Here is a 21,700-nt window from a genome sequence, read left to right on the forward strand (position 1 = left end):
ATATGTCTCGCGTGACACAAGGTTACTGTTATTTAGAAAAAGTTCTAAAGTTAACGTTATCGAAAATTTAAAAAAAATCTTTATCTTTGTTATTTAGAGTCCTATAAACTTTATTGTCTGTTATATTTGTAATAAATAATTATCTTTCAGTTTCAGAATGTTTGATTATTACATTGAGAGAAAAAAGTTGTTAACTTGATTAAAATTTTTAACTTGATTAAATTCAAGCATTTATACATTTGAGTTAAATATATAAATGTTTAAATTAAAGTTTGAATTAAATATATAAAAAACTGAAAAAAATTTAATCGAGTAAATCAAGTTGGAAAATTTAGTTTCAATTTAACAACTTTTTTTCTCAATGTACATCAGATCAAAAAAACACCAACTTTTTAATTTTATTTCAGTTAACACTCCTATCAAAACTTAAGATACAAAACCTTAAGATACAAAACTCGCGACTGTGTTGTGTAGACCAGATTTGACCAGTGTAGTTGAGGGTTAAAACTTTCTTCTTTCTTTATTACGACAGAACGTGATATCATTTGTAAAAATATTATGTTTATATTAGCTGGAGTTTACAACCGTTACAACCCCACGCCGGGTCAAGAGGTCCAGTCGGATTTAACGTCACGAGGAGTCTCAGGATGAGAACCACTCGAGACGAGCCTCTCGTCTGACCGGCTAGGTCGCCAATCAGGAACAGTCCCGCCTACCGAACCAACGAATCGCAGGCACCTAAAGCGAAGGCTCGCCTCGCACCTTGCACCTCGAGACGGCTTTCTCTCCGGCGCTATCGCGACCGGCCCGCGTGAGATTCGACGTTGAACCAAACAATTACGCCATACGTTCGGACTTCGAGCGAGAGGCATCGCGCGTATCATACGATGGCAATAAATCTTACGTCACGAGATTCGTGACGACACCGCGATACGGACACCCTGTCAACATTGGCGTGATAAGCAAAAGTACGTCACTTCATGACGCAACGTTTGATTATATTGGAGGTGTGTGAAGATGATGGAACCTCCTCGCAAAATTGCGTCGCCGTTCGCGAAACGGGTTCTCGAGAACGGGAAACGCGAGGCTATGCTTCGAAACGAGATTGATCCAGAGAGAACAAAGTTTGAGCTTCTACGCGAGTAGAATCATCTTCCTAGCAATGTAAATTGTTATCGCACAATGAAATGTATATACTGCCAGCGAATCGCCCTTAAAAAAAGTGTTTCAATAAACTGATTACTATCTATCAGTAACTGATAATATTTCATTTGTTAACTGATGAAATATCAGAACTGATAAAACAAAGTATCATCAGTTACTGATACAGTAATCAGTTTAATTGAATATCTTATCAGTTGTTTTTCTTCAAGCGTAATCGGGTTAATTCGTAATTCAATTAAAAGCGTCAAATTTGAGATTTTTCTCACCGTCATCATCGACATTGTATGTTCGCAAAATGTTGTTCGATCATTCCATTTCATATACTCGTTCTGAGAATTGTGAAATTGCAGTTCGATCTGCGATAATTGAACGAGCTGCAATTTTATAAAAATCGTCTTCCTCGTTCCTCCCCCTCCCAAAATATAAAAAAAACTCCGAGTTAATCGCGAAATTAACTTCCGGGAATTAATTTACCTCCCACTCCCCGTGAGAAAATTGCGATAATTCATGGAAAACACGACCAGAACGCCTTGCGGAGTGAAATTTTTATTCGTCACTGACATAAGGAGAAGTTCGTTGTTCAAGAATTACCCGAGCGCAATCGGCGACCGCCGCTTTTGCATTCGTTCTGCAGACAAAGCAACATCCGTACTCGCTGACGCAGCGCTTGTGCGGCTGCCGCTACTTTATATCCGCGACCTATGCAAACTAAAAATAAAAATGCGCGTTTACGGTGTCACGTGAAAAAGGATCGCGGATATTTAAAAAGTCTCTTTATGGTGGTGTTTATTCGACGCGATAAATGAAATTCGAGCGTGCGAGGAGAATGAGAAAGCGAGGGATTATCGCTCTCTTTGACCATGAAACGATGGCACTACGTGCGATCCTGGTGGTATTAGGAAAGATGTTGTGTCCCGCACTAACCCGTCTAATAATACCGTTCGCGCGGCCCTGTAACTCAGGTAGGTCGACATCAATTCTGGCACGGTATCAATTGTGACACACGAAATGCATGCTCCCCGTTTGCGAGGGCCCATGTTAATTTCGGCTGCGTAGCTACTCATTCATTCGCAATGCCACCGCGCCGCTCTAACGTTACTTCAGCCCTCGGTTGTCTGTGAAGACAAAGAGATCAGCGAATAACGCGGCAAAAGTAAAGATACGGAGAAGAGAATGAGAAATTATGTTACGGTGCGTCTGCAGAGAATTGGAGTAACGAAATTGAAAAAATTAATACCATCAATATTAATTCAAATTTATGAGCACCCAGATGTCTACTTATTACTCGAAATCGCAATATTAAGATTCTGCGCTGAGAATTTTCAGCAAAAAGGAAACAAGAATGTAGCATCAAACGGTAGCATCACGTCCTGCGACAATTCTAAACGTTATTTTATATACATTATTCTTTCGATGAAATCTGGAAGTGTCCCCTAATTATTTTTAAATAAACTGCCAATAACTGATGCCACTGATACTGATAATTAGTCAAAATCTTAATTATAGCGTAATTATGCTAATAATATAAGCCACGTTTGAAGACTAAAAAAAAGAAATTATTAATTTAACTAAATTTTTCAAGTAGATTAAACTTTTTCAGTTCAACTCTTTATGTATTTTGGTTTAAATACATAAAATACTTGAACTGAAAAAGTTCGATCAAGTTGAAAAATTTAATCAACAACTTTTTTCTCGGCGAATATTCACACATTTCGGACGACAGCATTAAAAGTAGTTGTACACTATGTCCCATAAAGTTTCCTTTTATCACACGAATTAAGAACTAATTAAGAATATACATATATATATATATATATATATATATATATATATATGAAAGAAATGACACGCAAAATTGCTCGAGATCCGCTAATTTCGACTGCGCAACAGTTCGTTCGCGTTGTGTTTCACGGCCAGTGGCATTAGTTAACATCATTCGCGAATGCGAACTGATTCACGCCTAATTCGAACTGGTTCACTGGCTCTATTACGCTACAAAGAATAGTAACATTCCACTCGTATAGGCGCGTGATTTAAACGTTAAACGCTAATTTATCTAAATCGATAATGGAAAATCCAATCTGAGGCTTTCGTCTGCCGATAAACGTAAGGTCGAGTGTTTCGCGATGTTCCGGGTTTAATTAAAATAATCCGCATTTTTTTTCTACTCTCTCGCGGCGAATGCAAATCGAAGCCTTCAACTGCCACTTCTGAGAGAACATCATTAATGGCATTTAAAAGGACACTAGGTGACACTGATGTCGTCCTTCGATGTGGATAAGCGCGTGAAATATAAATCACCGAATTAGAGATGAGAACAAAACCGCGATATAAAAACAAATTCTCAATAAAAATGGTTTTATTTCTCATGATGGATAATCCGGTCTTCACTTCTCGCAGTGGAGGGGGGGGGGATACGTTAATAGTGAGCGCAGAGTAGACATTTTTGCATCTAAAAATACGTTCGTTCGTAGCTATCCTAATCGCGATGATGAGAAGAGCATCGTCGCTGCATTTCGCAAAAGATTGCATCGAAAATGCATTAACGCAAAGATTAATGTATTGCTCTTTAATCGTTCGCGTGAATCAAAAGAATGTCTCGTATGATGCATTGAGGACATCACGATGTATAAATCAGTTTCACGATAAGATTTAATATGATATGGGATAAAGGAACTCACAAATGTGAGAAATATTATTTTTAAAAATAATACAAAAAATTGAATTTTTTATGACAACCTTCTGTTTAATTTTTGTCGCCATTTCTATTATTTTATCTACCTCTGATAATTCCACGAATGCAGTTCTGCATTTTAATTTTCTGCAAGTTCAAGATTTTTTTTTTTAATTAATATTAGAAATATTATTTTAGCACGCGCACAGAAAAAAAAAGAGAGATCGTAGCTTTCCGCTCTCTAATTATCGCATTTTATTTAGCGGAATATTATGTAACGGAATGAATCTTAGCAGGCAATGAAGCCGAGAGATGCTCACACGAAGGCTTCCGGAGATCTCTCGGGCACGTGCTACCGCTGACGCACGACGTTTGGAATTGTAACCCGTTTCTTCTCTTGTCTGAAAACTGGACGTACCTTCGCACCCGCTTGAGCGTAGCAGCGGCTGGAGCAGCGGAGAGCGTACAAGAGAAGAGGAGCAGAATCAAATTTGCTTGTTCACTGAAATTCGCGCGCAGTTACACTATCTATCGGCGCACTCTATCCCGCGTCGCTTTGTCGCGTCTGCCGGAGAGGCGTACGAGCGCGTCGCGAGTACAAGACTGACGAGAGAGCCGATCGAGTCGATCGCGCGTCGGTCGCTGACGAAACTGACTCTTGTCCCCCTCGCGAAAGGAGACACGAAAAACTTGGACCTCACTGGATGGTGCCGCGTTACGTACGTGACTGGCGGCTGACTGCTACGCGAGTAGTATCCGTGAGTGCCTTCGCACACGAGTCGGAATCTCTGGTCTCTCCCTCTCTCGCCCGCCAAATCAGGGCCGAACTCGCGTACGAGCCGAGCGTACGAGTCGCAAGGCACGGACTTCCAGACTCTGTTACATGTATTCATCGTAAAAATTTATTCTATTATTTTAGAGGATGAACCACTTTTTTTCCCCTTTTTACCTAAACGCATAACACGCCAATAAGCTAATAAAATTAGATCTTGACCAATGAGATCAAGATCCTCCTATCCCTATCGTGTTCTCTGCTAGTATAAAAACGTACCATAAAACTTATTCCACTGTAGCTTATCTCAATTTCTCAATGATCAAATACGTTCCGAATTTCTGAAACAAAGGTCCGGTTCATGCATCCTTAAGTTTAGCTCTCATTCAGAGTTCGAACATCATCTCTGTATAAGCAACCAGAAATAAAAGAGTTTTCTACAGAAGAAAAGTGATTAGTTTTTTTTTTTTTATTATCTACGTTACACTTTTATGTGTAACAGCTCGCGTTACGGCCGGCCTCGCATTAGAAAAGGATAGTCTCGTGCCTCGAGAGACTGCCTGTCTCTCTCGACGAAGGAAAGGGACTTTCGTTGCGGCTTAAGGGCTGTGCAATGAGCATGATTAACTCCGGCACTGCACTCACGCTCACTATTAGCCTCGTCGTATCTCTTTCTTTCATTCCCGGACAGATGTGGTCTGCCCACTCTCTTTCTGCCTCTCGAAGGATAGATTTACTCGTCGTGACGGTTTGCACAGCGGAAAACGCGCTACTGCATTCGAGCGCAGTTTTCATACTCTTTTAAAATCTAATGAGGAACGTTCAAGTTGTCCTTCTCAGACTTTTGTAAATTTAGAGTCAGTTTCACTAGATAAATTTTAAAATCAACAAACGTTATTTACAAGCGTTTAGTTGGTTTTGAAACTTTGTTTAAATTACAACGTGTCATAAATCAACGTGAAAGGGAAATAAATGTTTAAAGAAAAAAAGAATAAAAAATTCATTATTTCTCAAAAGAAACAATGATGAAAAAAGAAGAGACTTTTCGTAATCGACCTAAAGACTAAAGGACAAAAAAATATTGTTAAGTTCAATCCAGATAGCAAAAATTAAAAGATAGCAATCTTATTTCGAGATGGGAGAGAAGCAGAAAAAAAGTAAAAAGAAACAAGCATCTCGTGCAGCAAGGATTGACGAGAGGACAAGGGGAATTTCCTAGCTCTAATTTGGTCTTCAGTGAACAAATTTCACGTACTTGAGTATTGCTCATGATCTATATTAAAGCGACCCGGAATGAACTGGTTTTTATGTATCAACATATATATATGTGCATCACGGTCGACTACCGACCAACGCACAGTGTAAGAGTTTCAAAAGTCTGGCCAAAAGTTAATTTTTAAATGTGTGCATTAATTGACTTCAGCTATCTACTAAATAAAAAAAGTATTAAACATATAATAATTTAAATAATAATGATCAATGTAATTAAATGTTGTTACACTAAGAAAAAAGTAAGTTTATTAACTTGATTAAATTTTTTAATTCAAGTGTTTATGTATTTAAGTTGAATATATTGTATATGCTCAAATTAAATATATAAATATTTAAATTTCAAGTATTTTACGTATTTGAGTTAAATACATAAATATTTAAACTGAAAAAATCTACAACAATTATGTTTGTAAAATATCATAAATTTTGATTTTAAACATGAAAACAGAATATTGGCCAGAAGTATTTTAAAATTCTACACTGTGCAGAAATATTTCAAAATCCTATACTGTTTAGGAGAAATGCGAGAACCGTAGCACATACTCATTTATTTTTGCGTCTGATGAAATGTGCGGGACTTTCAACCTTTGGTTATTTACGCGTCTGATTCGGCATATCTCGTATTGTTTACGAAGCATATTATTTATACGCGAAATGCCTGTCTTCTATACCTGAAAACGCATGGATTATCTCACCAATGAGCCACTGTGGACTCGCGTCGCGGTCGGAGCTGTCGAAATCGATTTGCATTAAGAACGAGTGCATGTGTGTACAATAATAATTTACAATTAGTCGTTTAATTACCTTCGCAAAAAAATTGTAAATCGTGCGGCTAACCACAGAGATACGCTATACATTCTACTACAGTCCTCACAATATTACAGATTCATGCAATTCGTTACCAAAATTTTTAACTTGGTTAAATTCCTTCAATTCAAGTATTTTATGCATTTGAGTTAAATACATAAATACTTGGAACTGAAGAAATTTAATCAATTTGAAAAATTTAGTCAATTTAATCATTGCATTAAATACGAATGTAAGATACATATGAAATGCATATAATCACATTTTATTCTGCGATTTCATTTGTTGCGAAAATTATTGCTTGAAAATGGAGCTTTATCTTCGTGTCTTACAGAAATCTTAAAAAAAAAGAGATAAAAAAAGGCTCCAAGCGTATATACACCTATAATCTTTATTTTTTTTTTTTGTAAAACATAAGTGGTATATCTTTAAATTTTTTACAAAACCCAAGTGCTGTCTCTTTGTACTGATAAGTTTTTCTATTCCAACCAAAGTGGTATATGTATATATTTTTTTATCATCTTACAGATATAATATTCCTTATTTTTGTACGATGTTTCCGGTTTGCGATTTATGTTTTGTGAACAGTTATTCTCCAATCATATCGTAGGTAAACGTCGACGGAAGTCGCAGTGATCCTCAACGTGAATTTCAATTTACGCTCGAGCGAGGCGAAGGTCGAGAATGGGAGCGGCGACTTTTGCAAATGACTCCATAAAACTGCATTCCTGCGAGCTTTAAAAATATCTCTCGCTAATAATGGCAACAAAGGGGATCATATCCTTAATGGATTCCAATTTAGCCTCTTATCCAGCAGACTTCGTAAACGTTAAGCGTGCTGATTGTTAATTATAAGAATTAAAAAGTTGCGTGAGGCAAATATTTCGCAGCATTTCCGCAGCAACAATAAGGATAGTTGCCCTAGGGACACTTCCGAGACGTAAATCGCTATCTACTAATCAATCGATCAGTCGCACGAGAAAACCTTGGTAATACGTACCGTGCAACCTTCGATTTCTTTCCGCTGCGTCCTCAACCTTGACGCACACACGCAAACAGGTGCAACGATGCGCGGAGCGGCAGCGAAAACGAACTTTCCTCGCGGCACGCAGTTCGATTTGAATATCGTTCGAAATGTCGTACAATGTAAAAGTGCACACACTCAACTTTCTTCCACAGGAGCACCCAGTTTCCTCGAAACTTTGCGCGCGCGACCGGAAGACAGACCTTCGTTCCCGCAGATTTCCCGTCCGCGAAATCCGCTATAGACGCACCACGTACCAGTTTAACGAAAGTCTCGCGAGTCACGCAGGAGAAAGCGCGATTCTCTAAACTGTACTTAATGTATATATATAAAAAAAAAAAGACTTTTCACTTTTATCTTCAATTATTTTTCGTTTCCTATTTCTCTCCTTGTCTCTTTGTGTGACAAGCGCAATTTACCGCGAGATCGGCCGTTGTTCTGATGCAGCAATAGCGACGACGTCTCAGCGAAATTGCGAAAAAAGTGTAAAGGAACTCCGTAGACGCGTGAAATTTAATTCGAAGATATCGCACGGTGTTATGCACAATACGACACGCGAATTATAAAAGAGAAAGAAGACGTCGACGCGTCGACGTTCGATCGTGGACTAACGCACTGGGAGCAGTCAATCGCCTTATAAGTGCCTCATAATCGCCGGCGACGTACTCATCGCTCATCGGCAATTATCGCGTGACCGTAAATATTTCTCATATCGACGATCGAAGTTACTTCGGCGACCGTCCTCCGACGTAGATCCGTCGCGAAACATGCGTCGTTAACATCGCCGTGTTATGTACATTGTGTTAGTGCACCAGTAGATTGGCCCGAGCTCGAGGTTTCCATTGGCGATCAATTGCTGTGATTAACGTGCGCGTTTCATAAACGCGAGCGACGACGGGCGGGATTCCGTCGCGTCGAGTGCACCGTCCGCGATTCCTCGATTTTCGACCTTCGTCTCTCCGGCAATCGGAGCAGACCTATCACAGAAGCGTCAATCAAACGTGACATTAACGCGAGATACCGGCTCATTTGCGTGCAACGGGGGATGATAAGTGAGCGACGAAACGTGCAAAAGTGCTTATAAATACCGTTTTCCTTTCTATTCTTGCAGTTTCTTTCCTTTCGCTCGAAATATCAGTCGCAAAAAATAAACTCGGTCGCACAATAAACTCGGCAATATCGTCGTGGAATATTACATAAAATATTACGCGATAGTAAGGTAATAAAGTGAAGATCGAGAGACGCCGAACAGGCACGTACCGCGCTACGTGCTTCGATTAGAGGAAAGGTCGAGCGGCCGAATCAGGTGTGCATTGGTTATACAATTCGTTCACACGAAGTACACGTGAAATTTTTTTCTTTTTTTAAGAAAATGCACGCAACCAAGGAGGAATCTGCTCGCATAGCAGACGCGCAACACGTGGCCGCGGCGTGAATGCCCCCGCGTACGCACGTGTCTGATACGTAGGTGTTGCTCGCTTTATCACTTGACTGGTCATCTGTCTGACTATAAAAACACGTACTGTGAGTACTGTAACTGCGCTAAATCCGATCCGACACGATCGAAACGCGTGCGTCCTGATATCCTTGTGAGGAAAAAAGCGAGTAGCATTTGTACGGCAATTGCGTATAATTAAATTATACAAAAAAGCATTCTGAAGAAATGATGCTTGTGACATTACTTCCACATGGACAGTCGCACAAACTTTTCATAGCCTTCAGTGTCAGACATATCGTAGGAATTTGTCTACGCACAATTGACAATTTAAAAAAATGTAATGTTATTATTTTTAAATTCTCTGATGTGATTGTCTAATTCCTCACAACAATCTTATATCTTCGAAACTTTTTTTTTTTTAATTTAATTCCTGTGGAATTAGCCAATCACATTTGGGAATTGTTAAAAACACTAAACCAAAACTGTATAATATTTTAATACACATCAAATGAATGAGTTTATTGATTCTATGAACATGAACATTAGAAGAATAAACTTTTTCATTTCGTTCATTTAAATTACGATACATTCAAGTATTTTGTATTATTAAACAGTGATTTATTGTGTTAATAAGAGTCCAATTAAGGCTAATAAAAAATATTCTATATAAATTCACAATATTAGTTCAAAGATCATTGAATTTCAAGTCGATGAATGTCATTCGTTAATAATACGAACATTTTTTTTTTTTAGTAAAAGTTATTATTTTTCAATTCTTGACTGTGATTGGCTAATTCTTTTGATCTTACGTCTTACGATTATTATTACAGAAAGCGTGTGCGGCAGCCTTTATTCCTATAAGATTGCACGATACTTTGGAAATTATTGGCAGCGGGAATCAAACGATTGATTCGTAAATGTTCGAATCTTTGTATTGTACTTCCCGCGAGTGGAATTTAGTTAGTGTTTTTTCAGGTGCGATTTTTCGATTATTCATCAGCAGGTATTTCTATTTTGATGGATATGGCCGATGACTCAAGTAACAGACGGCGGGACAGAACTTTGCTAGACGATTTCTGAGAAACGCGCGAAATGCGCAGTCTATGGGTGCGTTTCGAACTGTTCGATTTGCCATCGGAAAATTTTCCTCTCGCAAACGTCCGGCGATTAAACGGTCGGGTCATCGGAGAATTACCCAGTCTCTCTTTCTCTCTCTGTTTCGTTCGAATCCATTGACAAGACGGGACACAAGTACACGCATGCACGCATACAAACTCTTACCGAGCGTAATTAGCTGAATTACACGTTTTGATCGCAGACAGTAGGATAATGAATCGTTACAGCGATTCCGACTCTTTCGCAAATAATCTTTCGGGTGTTTGTTCAAACGGACAGTGTACCCATTCAATAAAATTGTATGTCAATAATGCAATTCGATTTTCTATTGTTTCGCTCTAATTATTTTTCAATAGCGTGTAAATAGCTTTGCATTACGTCGTTACATCTATCAATTAATTTTACACAGGAACCTTTTTAAAACCTTTTTTGTGAAATAAAATAATTTCAATTTGATGAAAACATTTTTTAATTAATATTTTTCAAATAAATTTCAATTTAAAACCAATACGAATCTGGAACGTTACGATAAATTGACGATTTTAAATCTTTGAAATGATCCGTTTTAATTTTGACACATCACGTAATACATAAGGAATATATAAAAGAAAATAGAATTGCTTATATTTTTATTATGATCTATCACATTAAATTGAAACGTATTGAGGAACGATTTAGATCGCTCGGGGCTTTATTACGTAATTTTTTTCCTCATCGAGTAGTTGCGAAGAGAATAACAGATAACGCTGGCTACGTAATGAAAAATAACGATACAATGTATAAACAACGTTCGGTAATAACCGGATCGTTTACCTGGATCTAACGAGATGATACCGGTCGAGCTTTTCGCTGATCGGCTCGCGACGATGGGGTTTTTGGTGAAACTGGTGGCCCTGATTAGTGCGCTGCCCGCTGCTACTCAGGCAACGGCGAGCTCCTTGCCAAACAACCAGCATTACTGCAAAAAATAATATAACAATAATTAGTAATAATTATTTATTGCGTATATAGATGATTGATAACAGATATTCATATAATAAGCACAAAAGATAAAAAAAATACACACGCAAAAAATAAAAAGTTTATAACACACAAAAAATATTAATATAAATTAAATTAATAATTTCTCAAACAAAATAAACAAAGGATAAAGCTCTTATAAATAAAATAAATTAAAATTAGGAAATAATGAGCTCAAGAGTCACGCAGGATGTCAAACGCAAATAAATAAATTACAACATAAATCCAATGTCAAGCAAACGTTTTTATAAATTACAACATAAATCCAATGTCAAGCAAACATTTTTAATAAATTAATTGTATTAAAATTAATTTAATTAATTAAATTTAATTAATTTAACGTTTGCTAATTAATTAAAATTAATTAGCAAACGTTAAAGTAATTTTAATAAATTCTATTGAAATAAAAATATAATATTTTGTTGAAATTTAAAATAAAAATCTGTAAAAAAGGTTAAATTGCACATGTATAACAAGTAATTATTCTTGCTAAATATATACAATTTAATCTTCTTTAAAAATATATTTTTATCGCAATATTATAATAATTTAAAGAATACAATATGTTTTGATAATAATATCTAGTATTAAAAAGTTCTAATTCTTGACTTAAAAGTATTATTTTCTATCTACTATGTTTTTTCTCTCAACTCATAAAAATTATTATTGAATAATGAGAATACAATTTCCCTGATAAAAAATAAAAATTTTTTTTATGTTCTTTATATTCTCAGCGCATTATAAATGTCTGTTTAACGTTCATATAATCTTATTTCAATCTTATTTCAATACTTAACATTACAAAAATAAAAACATTCTTAAAACAAGAATATTCTTTTTTTCTGTGTGGAACAGTCGCTAATTTTTTGAAATTAGAAAATATGGCATAAATTATTTTAGAGCTTGACAATTAGCGTGGTATTCGTAAAGAGCTCTAATCTTCAAATCGCAAATACCGAATCGCATTTAATCGTTTAGGTTTACATATCTGGTCACGAGAAATACAATATTTCGCTCGAAAGGGCGAATGAGATTAAATCAAAGGAAATGATAATGCTCCGATCATCGCCGACTTGACGTCAAGAAAATTCATGCTGGCGGTAAGTATTCTCGAAATGAGCATCGAATGCGTCACGCATTGATAAGTTATGTGCACATGTACTCTTGATACGCTCTCGATCTTCGATCCATAGTGTTTACGCCACGCACGTGATTTGTAAATTCATGAGTGGGAAGAGCAAGCCGCGTTGTCAGTTTTTTTGCATGACTCAGTGTCTCGTCGCGAGACTCATCTTATCGTTAATTCGGGAGCAACGGTCTTTATCGGTCGAATTAATACGCGTGGTGTAAAAATCTCGCGAACAATTTACGATGAGCAAACAGGAAATCTGAAACCGTGAAAGACGAAAAAATAAAAGGATACCAAGATTTTGTAACAATGTATACAATTCTCTTGCGCACTCAGATTTTTGTGTATTATAACATTATTTTGGTTATAATTTGTTATTTGATAAAAATCACCAATAATTGACTGTTTGAGAAAAATATTAAAATAGAACTTTAAAATGATGCAATAATAAATAATCGAACTTGGATCGCGTTTTGTATATATACAAAATGATGATTTTTCAGCGACTGGTGCAGCGACTTTATAAATGATAACAAATAAATGATAACAAAAATAATATTATAATACACAAAAATCTGCGCAAAAGAATTGCATATTGTTATACAATCTTGGTAATTTTTTGTAGTCACATCATCAAGTTGTTTTTATTTATTCATTATCTAATTCAATTTTTCATTTATTCATTGATTGGAGCAGTGACCATACGGTCTTTTTTTTACTACATTTTTTATGATCGTGAGTTCGTTGGTAACAATTTGTTTTAAGCCGAAATAATTACAACCTTTGGATTTTTTGTAATGCATTCAGGTAACTCTAAAAAATATATTTTATAACAAAAATAAAAACTAAGCTTCAGCTGGCTTCAGCTAACTGCATGAACAAAATCCAAGTAATCCAAGTCATTCCTAGAAAAAAAAAATCAAAATTACACAGATGAGGCCACCCCGGGATGTCAATTAAAACGGACTAAAACAAAGAAAGCTCTCATTTTTTCTTCAACCAATTATCTGCCCTGACGTTCGACGACGTCAAACTGGAGACGCATGCAAAGCTCTCGCCGGCCAGCTCGCGGTAATGACATCACGGACACGTGAAAATATATAGGTATCATAAATGCGGCAAAAAATACGACCGCCGGCGCTCTATTGATTGGGCGGAGATTAGCCGGTGCGAGCTAGATCAGCGACGTCTCGTATCCCATGAAAACGCGAGCTTCTCGTTCACCTGCTGTCTTCCCTCTTTCGCCTCTGAGGATGTATTTCGTTCTATCTCGTACGCAAGAAGCGCGAAGAAACGCAGTTAAAGCACTGGTTTTAGAGGCTCCAAATGCGACAGACGCCATTAAAGGCGACTCTGACTAACTAACCTGATCGACGAACAGTGGGAGAAAAAGATACTCATTCGGACAAAAATCCCTGGACGATCTAATATTTTACTTGCAGTGATATTTCTTAAATTTTCTCGTTGTGAACTTTTCTCCATCATAGATCTCAAACATCTTTTTAGAATAAGGCTAAACTAATCTATCTTTACAATATATTTGTAAACTATTAAAATTCTATGATATTAAATATATTTTCATCAAAACAAGTATATGTGTATTTAAAATAAGAATATAGATAAAAAATGAATAGAACAGTCCTTTTTAACTATAAAAAAATTCTTAATCATAATTATTTTACTATACAATTATAATCACAAATACATTCTTTTTACACAATCAGTTCAAGTTATTAATAAATCTTAAGAGTTATGAAGCTCGAGTTTTTAATATTTTTTTATAGAGAAATATTTGAAACATTTGCAACAAATTTGAAGTGTGTGTATTGCATATTTATTTTTGTTTTGATGTAAATATATTTAATATGTAAATATATTTAATATCACAAAATTTCAACATTTTGACAAATATATTGTATAGGTCGTTATAAATTTTAAAAAATTTGCAAGTCTATGTGGAAAAAAATTTACAACAAAGAAATTAAACAAACAATTATCAAAATGGATTAAATATTAGACCGTTCTACAATTTTTTTCCAAAACAAGTGCCTTTTTTTTACTGTGCGGTTAGTTTAACTGTAGAATTGCTCAAAATAGATTTCATCATATTTTGAACTAAAATATGTCAGCCACAATTTTATTCTCTGCGTTAAACAATGCAAAAGTTAATACAATTCTACCGCAAAATAATACAGGTGTTAATTATAACCCTATGTCTTTTGACTCTTTTCATCTACAATGCATTTGAAACATGCATTTTTCTCTATTACATAAACAATAGTTTTATACAGAGTTAGATAGTAAATAATTAAAAAGTTGAAAGTTAAATAATAAAGTTAAAAAATTAATTTTAATAATTTAATTTTTAATTTTTTTTTCTAAGTTAAAAATTTATTTATGTAAAAAAAATTATAAAATAGTGTATTCCCATATAAAAAAATAATATTTTTTAATTTCATATAAACTTAATTTACAAATAAAATATTAAATTTGTTTGATAATTCATATTATAATTGTTTCGTATAATTTAATTTTAAAAACTTATAAATTTCTAATTTAATATCTATCCAATATTAATATTTATCCAATCCTTACAAATTAAATATTAAAATCTTTATTTAATAAAAATTGAAATTTTAACACTTAAAATTTGAGAGCACAATTTTGCTTGTGCCAAAAAAGATCCAAATTGCAGATAAAAGGTTAAGTCAATTGTCGATTAATTGAAGTTCGACCACGTTCCGTTTCTCGACTCGAAAATTTCGATCTGTACTACTTTGCGGACAGAATTTCATTAACTTTAATACCTAAATATATTATTTTGCGGTAGGAAAAATTATTAACTCTTGTAACGGAAGATTTTAAATTGCGGCTGACAAGTTGTATTTTAGTTCGAGATGTGACGAAATCCGTTTTGAACAATTTCGCACTACAATCGATACATATCGATGGCATTCTTCACGCCATTGTGGAAAAAGCTACCAGCTGAGAAGGAGAGACACGTGTCATCAGTCTCGATGGAGAAAGTTTTCACGTTCGATGTAGCTTTGCCCTCGTTGACGCGGCCACGTAATCTTTTTCACTCGCACACTTGTCGCACTTCGCCCTGTCTGTGAACGCGGAAGTTATTACGACGATCCGCTGCAATTTCAGACTGACGGTTATGCGGAATTTGAACTCGTGCGCGTGCTCGCGCGCTCCACATGTTCGCGCGCGTGCACACGTCGATCATATCCGTCTTTCCCCCCTTTGTACCCTCCCCCATTTTATCACTCACTCATTTTACGCGAAATCGCTACATGTCCATGAGCACAATACGCGCGACATACATACCTTGAAAACGTGAAGCTCACGCTATGGCGTCCACGAACGCGTTCCACGTCCTACGTTCCCAAAGCCGTTTCCGTGATCCGGTTGTCGAGCACGCACCTTCGCTAGCTCACCGCGTGCACAGAGAGACGGCTATCACGGTACTCGCGTTATCGATTTCCGCTCGCGATTCGTTCGCGATAAAGATAAAATGAAGCGCGCGCGCGCGCGTCCGCTCGACGAGGCCGATCGTCCGTGCGAGGAACCGCGATGATGATGACGAGCGACAACGAGCGACAACGAGCGACAACGAGCGGCAACGAGAGTGCCGGGCGAAACGCCGAACGACACGAATCACGGATGACGAGTGGATAGATGGATGGGCGGATGGACGGATGCACGCACGCACGCACGCACGCATGCACGGCGACGGGTACCACGCACTCGTTGCACGCTCGAAGCGCGACGCGACGACCACGACGACGAACGACCTATACCGCGCGGCGGACGGCTGCCGACTGACCGCCGGCAGCGCGGCGGCGGCGGCGCACGTTGCCGCGCAAATACGAAGACGCGGCGCGTAAGCCGGCGCGCCTCAAGGGACGTCCTAGCCCTTGTTTGTCTAATGTTTATTTCTGTCTATTTAGATTAACTTTAATCCCGATTTAATTTCAGCCGCTGCCAGACTACGCACTGGAGATCGAGGATTATGAATTGGAGATTAGAATTCAATCAGAGTGAAACGAAGCAAAATTTAAATTGTAGATGGATTATATAAAATTGTATCACTTTTATTTCACTTATTTTGTTCTGATTGATTGAACATTAATCGCCAAATAATTCGAATTGATCGAATTAATCTCCGATCTTTTTCTAATTTTTATAACTAGAGAAAGATATAAGCCGGTTAAGCCGAGAGATTAAAGTCAATATCTGCATTTTTTTCTAGTTCGAAAGATTAGAAAAGGATAAAGAATATGTCGAAGAGACGCAATCTTTAATTTTTAACGTGTAATCTAATGACAGGTTCATTTCTATCAACGTAGATTAACTAGTTATAAAAATTAGAAAAAGATCAAAGATTAGAATGCGATCAATTCAGATCATTTAGAAATTAAATGTTTAATCAATCGGAGCAAAATGGAATAAAATAAAAATGATACACTGGCAATCTTTGAAATGCAAAATACAAGCTTGTATTTTTTATTTTAAATCAAAAAATTACCAGTGTTTCGTACTTTGTAATTCAAATACTATTTGTCAATATTTTCTATTTTGTACTTCAAATATATTTTGCCTAGCCCTGCAAATTGGCAACTAAAATTCAAACAAACTAAAATAAAGATTAAAATTTTTCGATTGATTCAATTCCAATCTTTAATTCGCAATCTATAATCTCCAATAAGTAGTCTGATATGGACTTTGCGGTATGTACGTAATGTAATTTTTCTCTTGCGAGATAGCGAAGAGAAACTTACGATTGATGCTCGACAAGACATTCACGATCATTTCCGTGAAGAAATTTCTATAATCGAAACCGGACATTCGATGTCACGGAAGATATACCGGGGAAAAGAAACATGCTGGAAACTGACTAAAAATTTTGACGTATTTTCTGTCGAATCAATGAACAAAAAAATAGTTAGAGTTAAAGTTAAACAAATTGCGTATTGACATTATTCGACAATTGCTCTTTTGTTTCTGCATTAAAAAAAGTCTACTAAAATCTTATATATATCGAACGACAATTAGGTATGTTTTAAATTTAAAAGTGCATCTCTGAAATGTTATTTGGACGAATCAAAAACATATTCTAATATGCAATTGGCTAATGCCGGATTTGAACTTCGGAATATAGATGTTATCGTTTTGAACAAAATGTTGGAATGTAACAAATCTATAAAAATAAATAAAATAAATAACGGAAAGATACATAATGTAACGTCATTATTAGATCCCTGTCTGTATTATAATTACATGTAATATATAAGGAAGATTCCCATATATTTTACATTTCCTTATATATTATACGAAAAGTAAAAGGATGAGAGGTACAAGTCCGCAATCAACGAATCCAACATTTTATTCAGCAATAATACGAACACGATGAAAAATCGTTCGGTTGCCTTAACGACGTAATATTTGAAATACTTCGAGTGTCTTTACAAATTCTTTTCTCTTACGAACAACGCGAATTGTCGAAGATTCGATACATTCTAAAGAGTCGTAAAAAGTCGTAAGGACGAAATTTTAAGTATCAGTAAAAGCGAAAAAACGCTGTGTTCGATAAGTGATTAATTCGTGATTGATTTGCACTCTAGTTGGCAAAACCTTCAAAAATACATTTACTTTTTACTTTTTACGAACAATAAATGCATCGTGCTCGTAGATGCACCGATGCGTTCTTATCAACGAGAGAACAAGAACAATAATGAATTTGGATTATAAAACCGTTTAAAAATTTTCTTAGAACGAAGCTCTACATCTACTTAAATCGAGTGACACCTCGGTAAAAAAAAATTTTCATATTTTATATTTTTCAGAATTTTTCATATTTTAAATTTATAAAAATTTTTGAAAAAAATATTTTAAACTTTTTCAATTTTATATTTTTTCAAAAATTGTAAAATAAAAAATTTAGAAATTTAAGAATATTTCAGAATTTACATATAGTATGAAGAATTCTAGAAAAAATGAAGAAAAGTATTCTAATTTATAAAAAAATTGTGAAAAAAATTCTAGTGATTTTCTAGAAAATTATAAAATGGTACCAAAATTCTGAAAAATTCTGAAATTTATATATAAATTCTAAAAAATTATATGAAGAATTTTAAGTTTTTACCAGGCAGTCTTAAAGTATTTACATCTCGAATATTGTTACAATAATATTGTACATACGTAAGAGTGTTACGCTTCTATGAGCGACGTAAACGAGCTCATATTCTAAAAAAAAGTTACTTATTTTCTCTAACGTTTAAAATATTTTAGTTCCGTAATAACATACTCTCTCATCGAACATCGAAAGTCTGCACGTCATCTATAATTTAATGAACACATTTGAAATATTATTGATTTTTCGTGGCAAAAATCTGCAAATCCATCTTGCGTGCGAATCATTTTATCACGGAATTCCTATCACGTTTAACGTGAGTTTAAACGTTGCACGAAGTATTGTAGGAACAGCGCTATCGCTGAAACGCCGATTAAATTTAATGAAGAGCAGAGATATCAAATAAATACACGATTCACAAAATTCAAGATAAACACTCTGTAAAAAAATATATGTATGTATATATGTGTCTATGCATATACATCTATATCATTTTGTGTAATTCTGTAAGATTTGGTGTATGATGCGTACATAAATACTTACGAACTCGTCAAACAAATGCGCTAAATTATAAAGAAATTATGTAGCTTGAATTTGTTACGCGGGGTGAAGCAACGTTACTTTTAAAATAACGAAAACAAATATTGCTAAACTTATAAAAAACATGTAAAATTTTTAAGAGACGCCATGTATAAACGTCTCTTTGTTCTTGTAATTTCTATACACCTCTCCTTCCTGTAATAATTTTATAAAAAAAAGCGGCATATATTAAAAAATGATTCATTTAATACCTTACTACATAAACAATGCATCTCTAGAGTTCATTTATTATAATATAAATCGACAATATGATGAGTTCTAAGAAAAATAATTCAGAGACATATCGTCACTTCTTTGTGCAAAGTTATTACAAGAAAAATGGGTGTAAAAACAGCAAACATTTTGCTCTTTTATCCACTATCATCATGTGTATCCACTATGTCATGTGTATACGATATGCAGGAGTGGTGTAAAAATTTAACTGATGCATTGAATATGAAAAATTTGAGATACACGTCAGACGTTTTATGTCTCAAGTAATTGCTCGCCACATGTTTAAGTACCTTATAAATTGCGCAATGCTAATAATAGTGAGATAAACACAATCATAATCTATGTTAGAATAGAAGTTGAATTATAAAATTCTAATATTATTAGAACCCAAATAAATAAATCTTGATATTTTGTAAAATTGATCTAATTTCAGGGTTAATTTTAACGTACATAAGTTATTAAGTAGAAACACTCTTTCTCGAGATTTTCTCCGTTTCTTTAGACAAAGTTGAATAAATATTACCAAACATTGCCAAACAATTCTGAGAATCTAACTTATTAAGTAGAAAAGCGATTACAAACAATTCTCTTTTAGGAGGCTATAGCTCTCCAATATTTTATGTTTGTATGTATATCTCGCATTTTGTATCGTAGGAAACAGGTACAACGTGTGTATTAGGTAACTCAATTTCCTGTGCGATACAACAATCGACAATATCCCTCTTACTTTGCTTAGTACTGCACAACAATCAATACAATTTTACCACATAATTGTAAGTTACATATAAAATGTCTCGGTGGCAGATACCTTCTTTTTTTTTACTTTTATAACGAGTATGTAAAAAAAACTAAATTAATATACTACAGCCTCTCTCTGTGATGTATAATACAAACTAGATGACAAATTGCTAATTGAACTGCTACATGTAACATCAAATTGCGTAAGAAATTATACTGCTATTGCAACTGTATTCTTGTAATAATTATAGACAACTTTACATCAGATATCACTTGTAATCTTTTTGTTTACATTTTCTCACAAAAAACTAAGAAAAAGTTACAATTGATATACTTGATGTATATTACTTAATTATAAAAAAAGCATGTGGCAATTGTCATTTTATATATAAAAATTTCAGTTAATATCTTAGGAGTTAATTAAACTACTATTGCATTTATTGCATGCAAGAGAAAAAAATGTTATAGTCATATTTAAAAAATGAAGAATTGTATTACGAAACAATTGGGATTAAAAAATATGTAGCAAAAAATTGTGCCATGCTAATTAGATGTTCTAAAAAATGCAAAAATATGTATGCAAGAACACACGAATTCTCTGCATTCTTGACAATGGACGGTGAAGTATTTACTTACTACTCACTAAAAAAATAAAAATATTATCTTAAAACTAAAGCATTGCATTAAATTTGTTGAATCTACTTATTAGTCATAAATTAAATTGCAATCTTAATTGAAGTAATAAAAAGGAAACTATAAATTGATATAATTTTCCTTCCAGATCGTTGTCAACTGAATTACTACATTGAGTCATCACATAAAGCAGAACTGAAATTTAGTTGCATACTTCAGATTTTGGACAAATTTCGTTGTTAATGCCTACTGCACCCATCTTACCACTTGTATCTTAACAGAAGTTGCCAAATGCTTATAAACAAGGGGCGTTCTGGAAATGATAAATATTAAGATTTATAATGATTGCAGTCATATATCTATTATAAAGATAGGATCGCTCCAATTTTACTATTTATTGGATCCTATGTACATATTTCAACTTTTTATTTTTATTTATATTAAACGGCATTTTTCCAACACTCTTAGTAACAGTGTTTAAGATATGCTCTCACATAATTAAAACATAATTATGTGATATAACTGCTTTATAATACATGAAATTAGTAGCTAACACACTTAAGCAAATAATATTTTGTTATTCAAAAATTATATACAATGGATCATCGAAAGCGTTTGTCATAAATATAATAGAAAACTTTCCTTTTTATAATCTTATATAATATATTACATAAGATATTATATAAGATATAATTTTAAATAAAAATTTACATAAGATATTATATAAGATATAATTTTAAATAAAAATTGAAATCTTTTTATCAATACTATTAATAATAATAATAATATCATATATATATATAATTGTTAATATATGTATATGTATTATTATTAATATATAATTCTGTAATAAGATAATATTTTATATAAAAAAAAGATTTTTACTTAATCTAAAAGTAGACAGTAGGCATGAACAACGAAGTAAGTACAACAAAAACTCAGCTCTATCATAAAGCATTAG

General features: G+C 34.5%; 1 protein-coding gene across 7 annotated transcripts in view; it reads right to left on the reverse strand.

Moving 5' to 3' along the window:
- Positions 1 to 16,243, reverse strand: part of LOC105197594 (trehalase) — a 52,490-nt gene extending 36,247 nt beyond the window's left edge. Inside the window, exons 1-2 of one of the 7 annotated variants that reach the window (XM_011164056.3) lie at positions 15,750 to 16,243; positions 11,081 to 11,225 (exon numbers count right to left, since the gene is read on the reverse strand). In XM_011164056.3, the coding sequence (XP_011162358.1) occupies positions 11,081 to 11,223 (143 nt within the window). In that variant the 5' untranslated portion in view covers positions 11,224 to 11,225; positions 15,750 to 16,243. Of the gene's footprint in view, positions 1 to 4,158; positions 4,177 to 4,256; positions 5,510 to 7,689; positions 9,555 to 11,080; positions 11,226 to 13,640; positions 13,932 to 15,749 lie in introns of those variants that run through there. The other 6 variants (XM_011164063.3, XM_026140914.2, XM_026140915.2 and 3 more) reach the window with 6 other exon arrangements.
- Positions 16,244 to 21,700: the final 5,457 nt, after the last annotated feature.

Source organism: Solenopsis invicta, chromosome 3 (genome assembly GCF_016802725.1).
Source record: "Solenopsis invicta isolate M01_SB chromosome 3, UNIL_Sinv_3.0, whole genome shotgun sequence".
In the NCBI taxonomy this organism is placed as follows: Eukaryota; Metazoa; Arthropoda; class Insecta; order Hymenoptera; family Formicidae; genus Solenopsis; species Solenopsis invicta.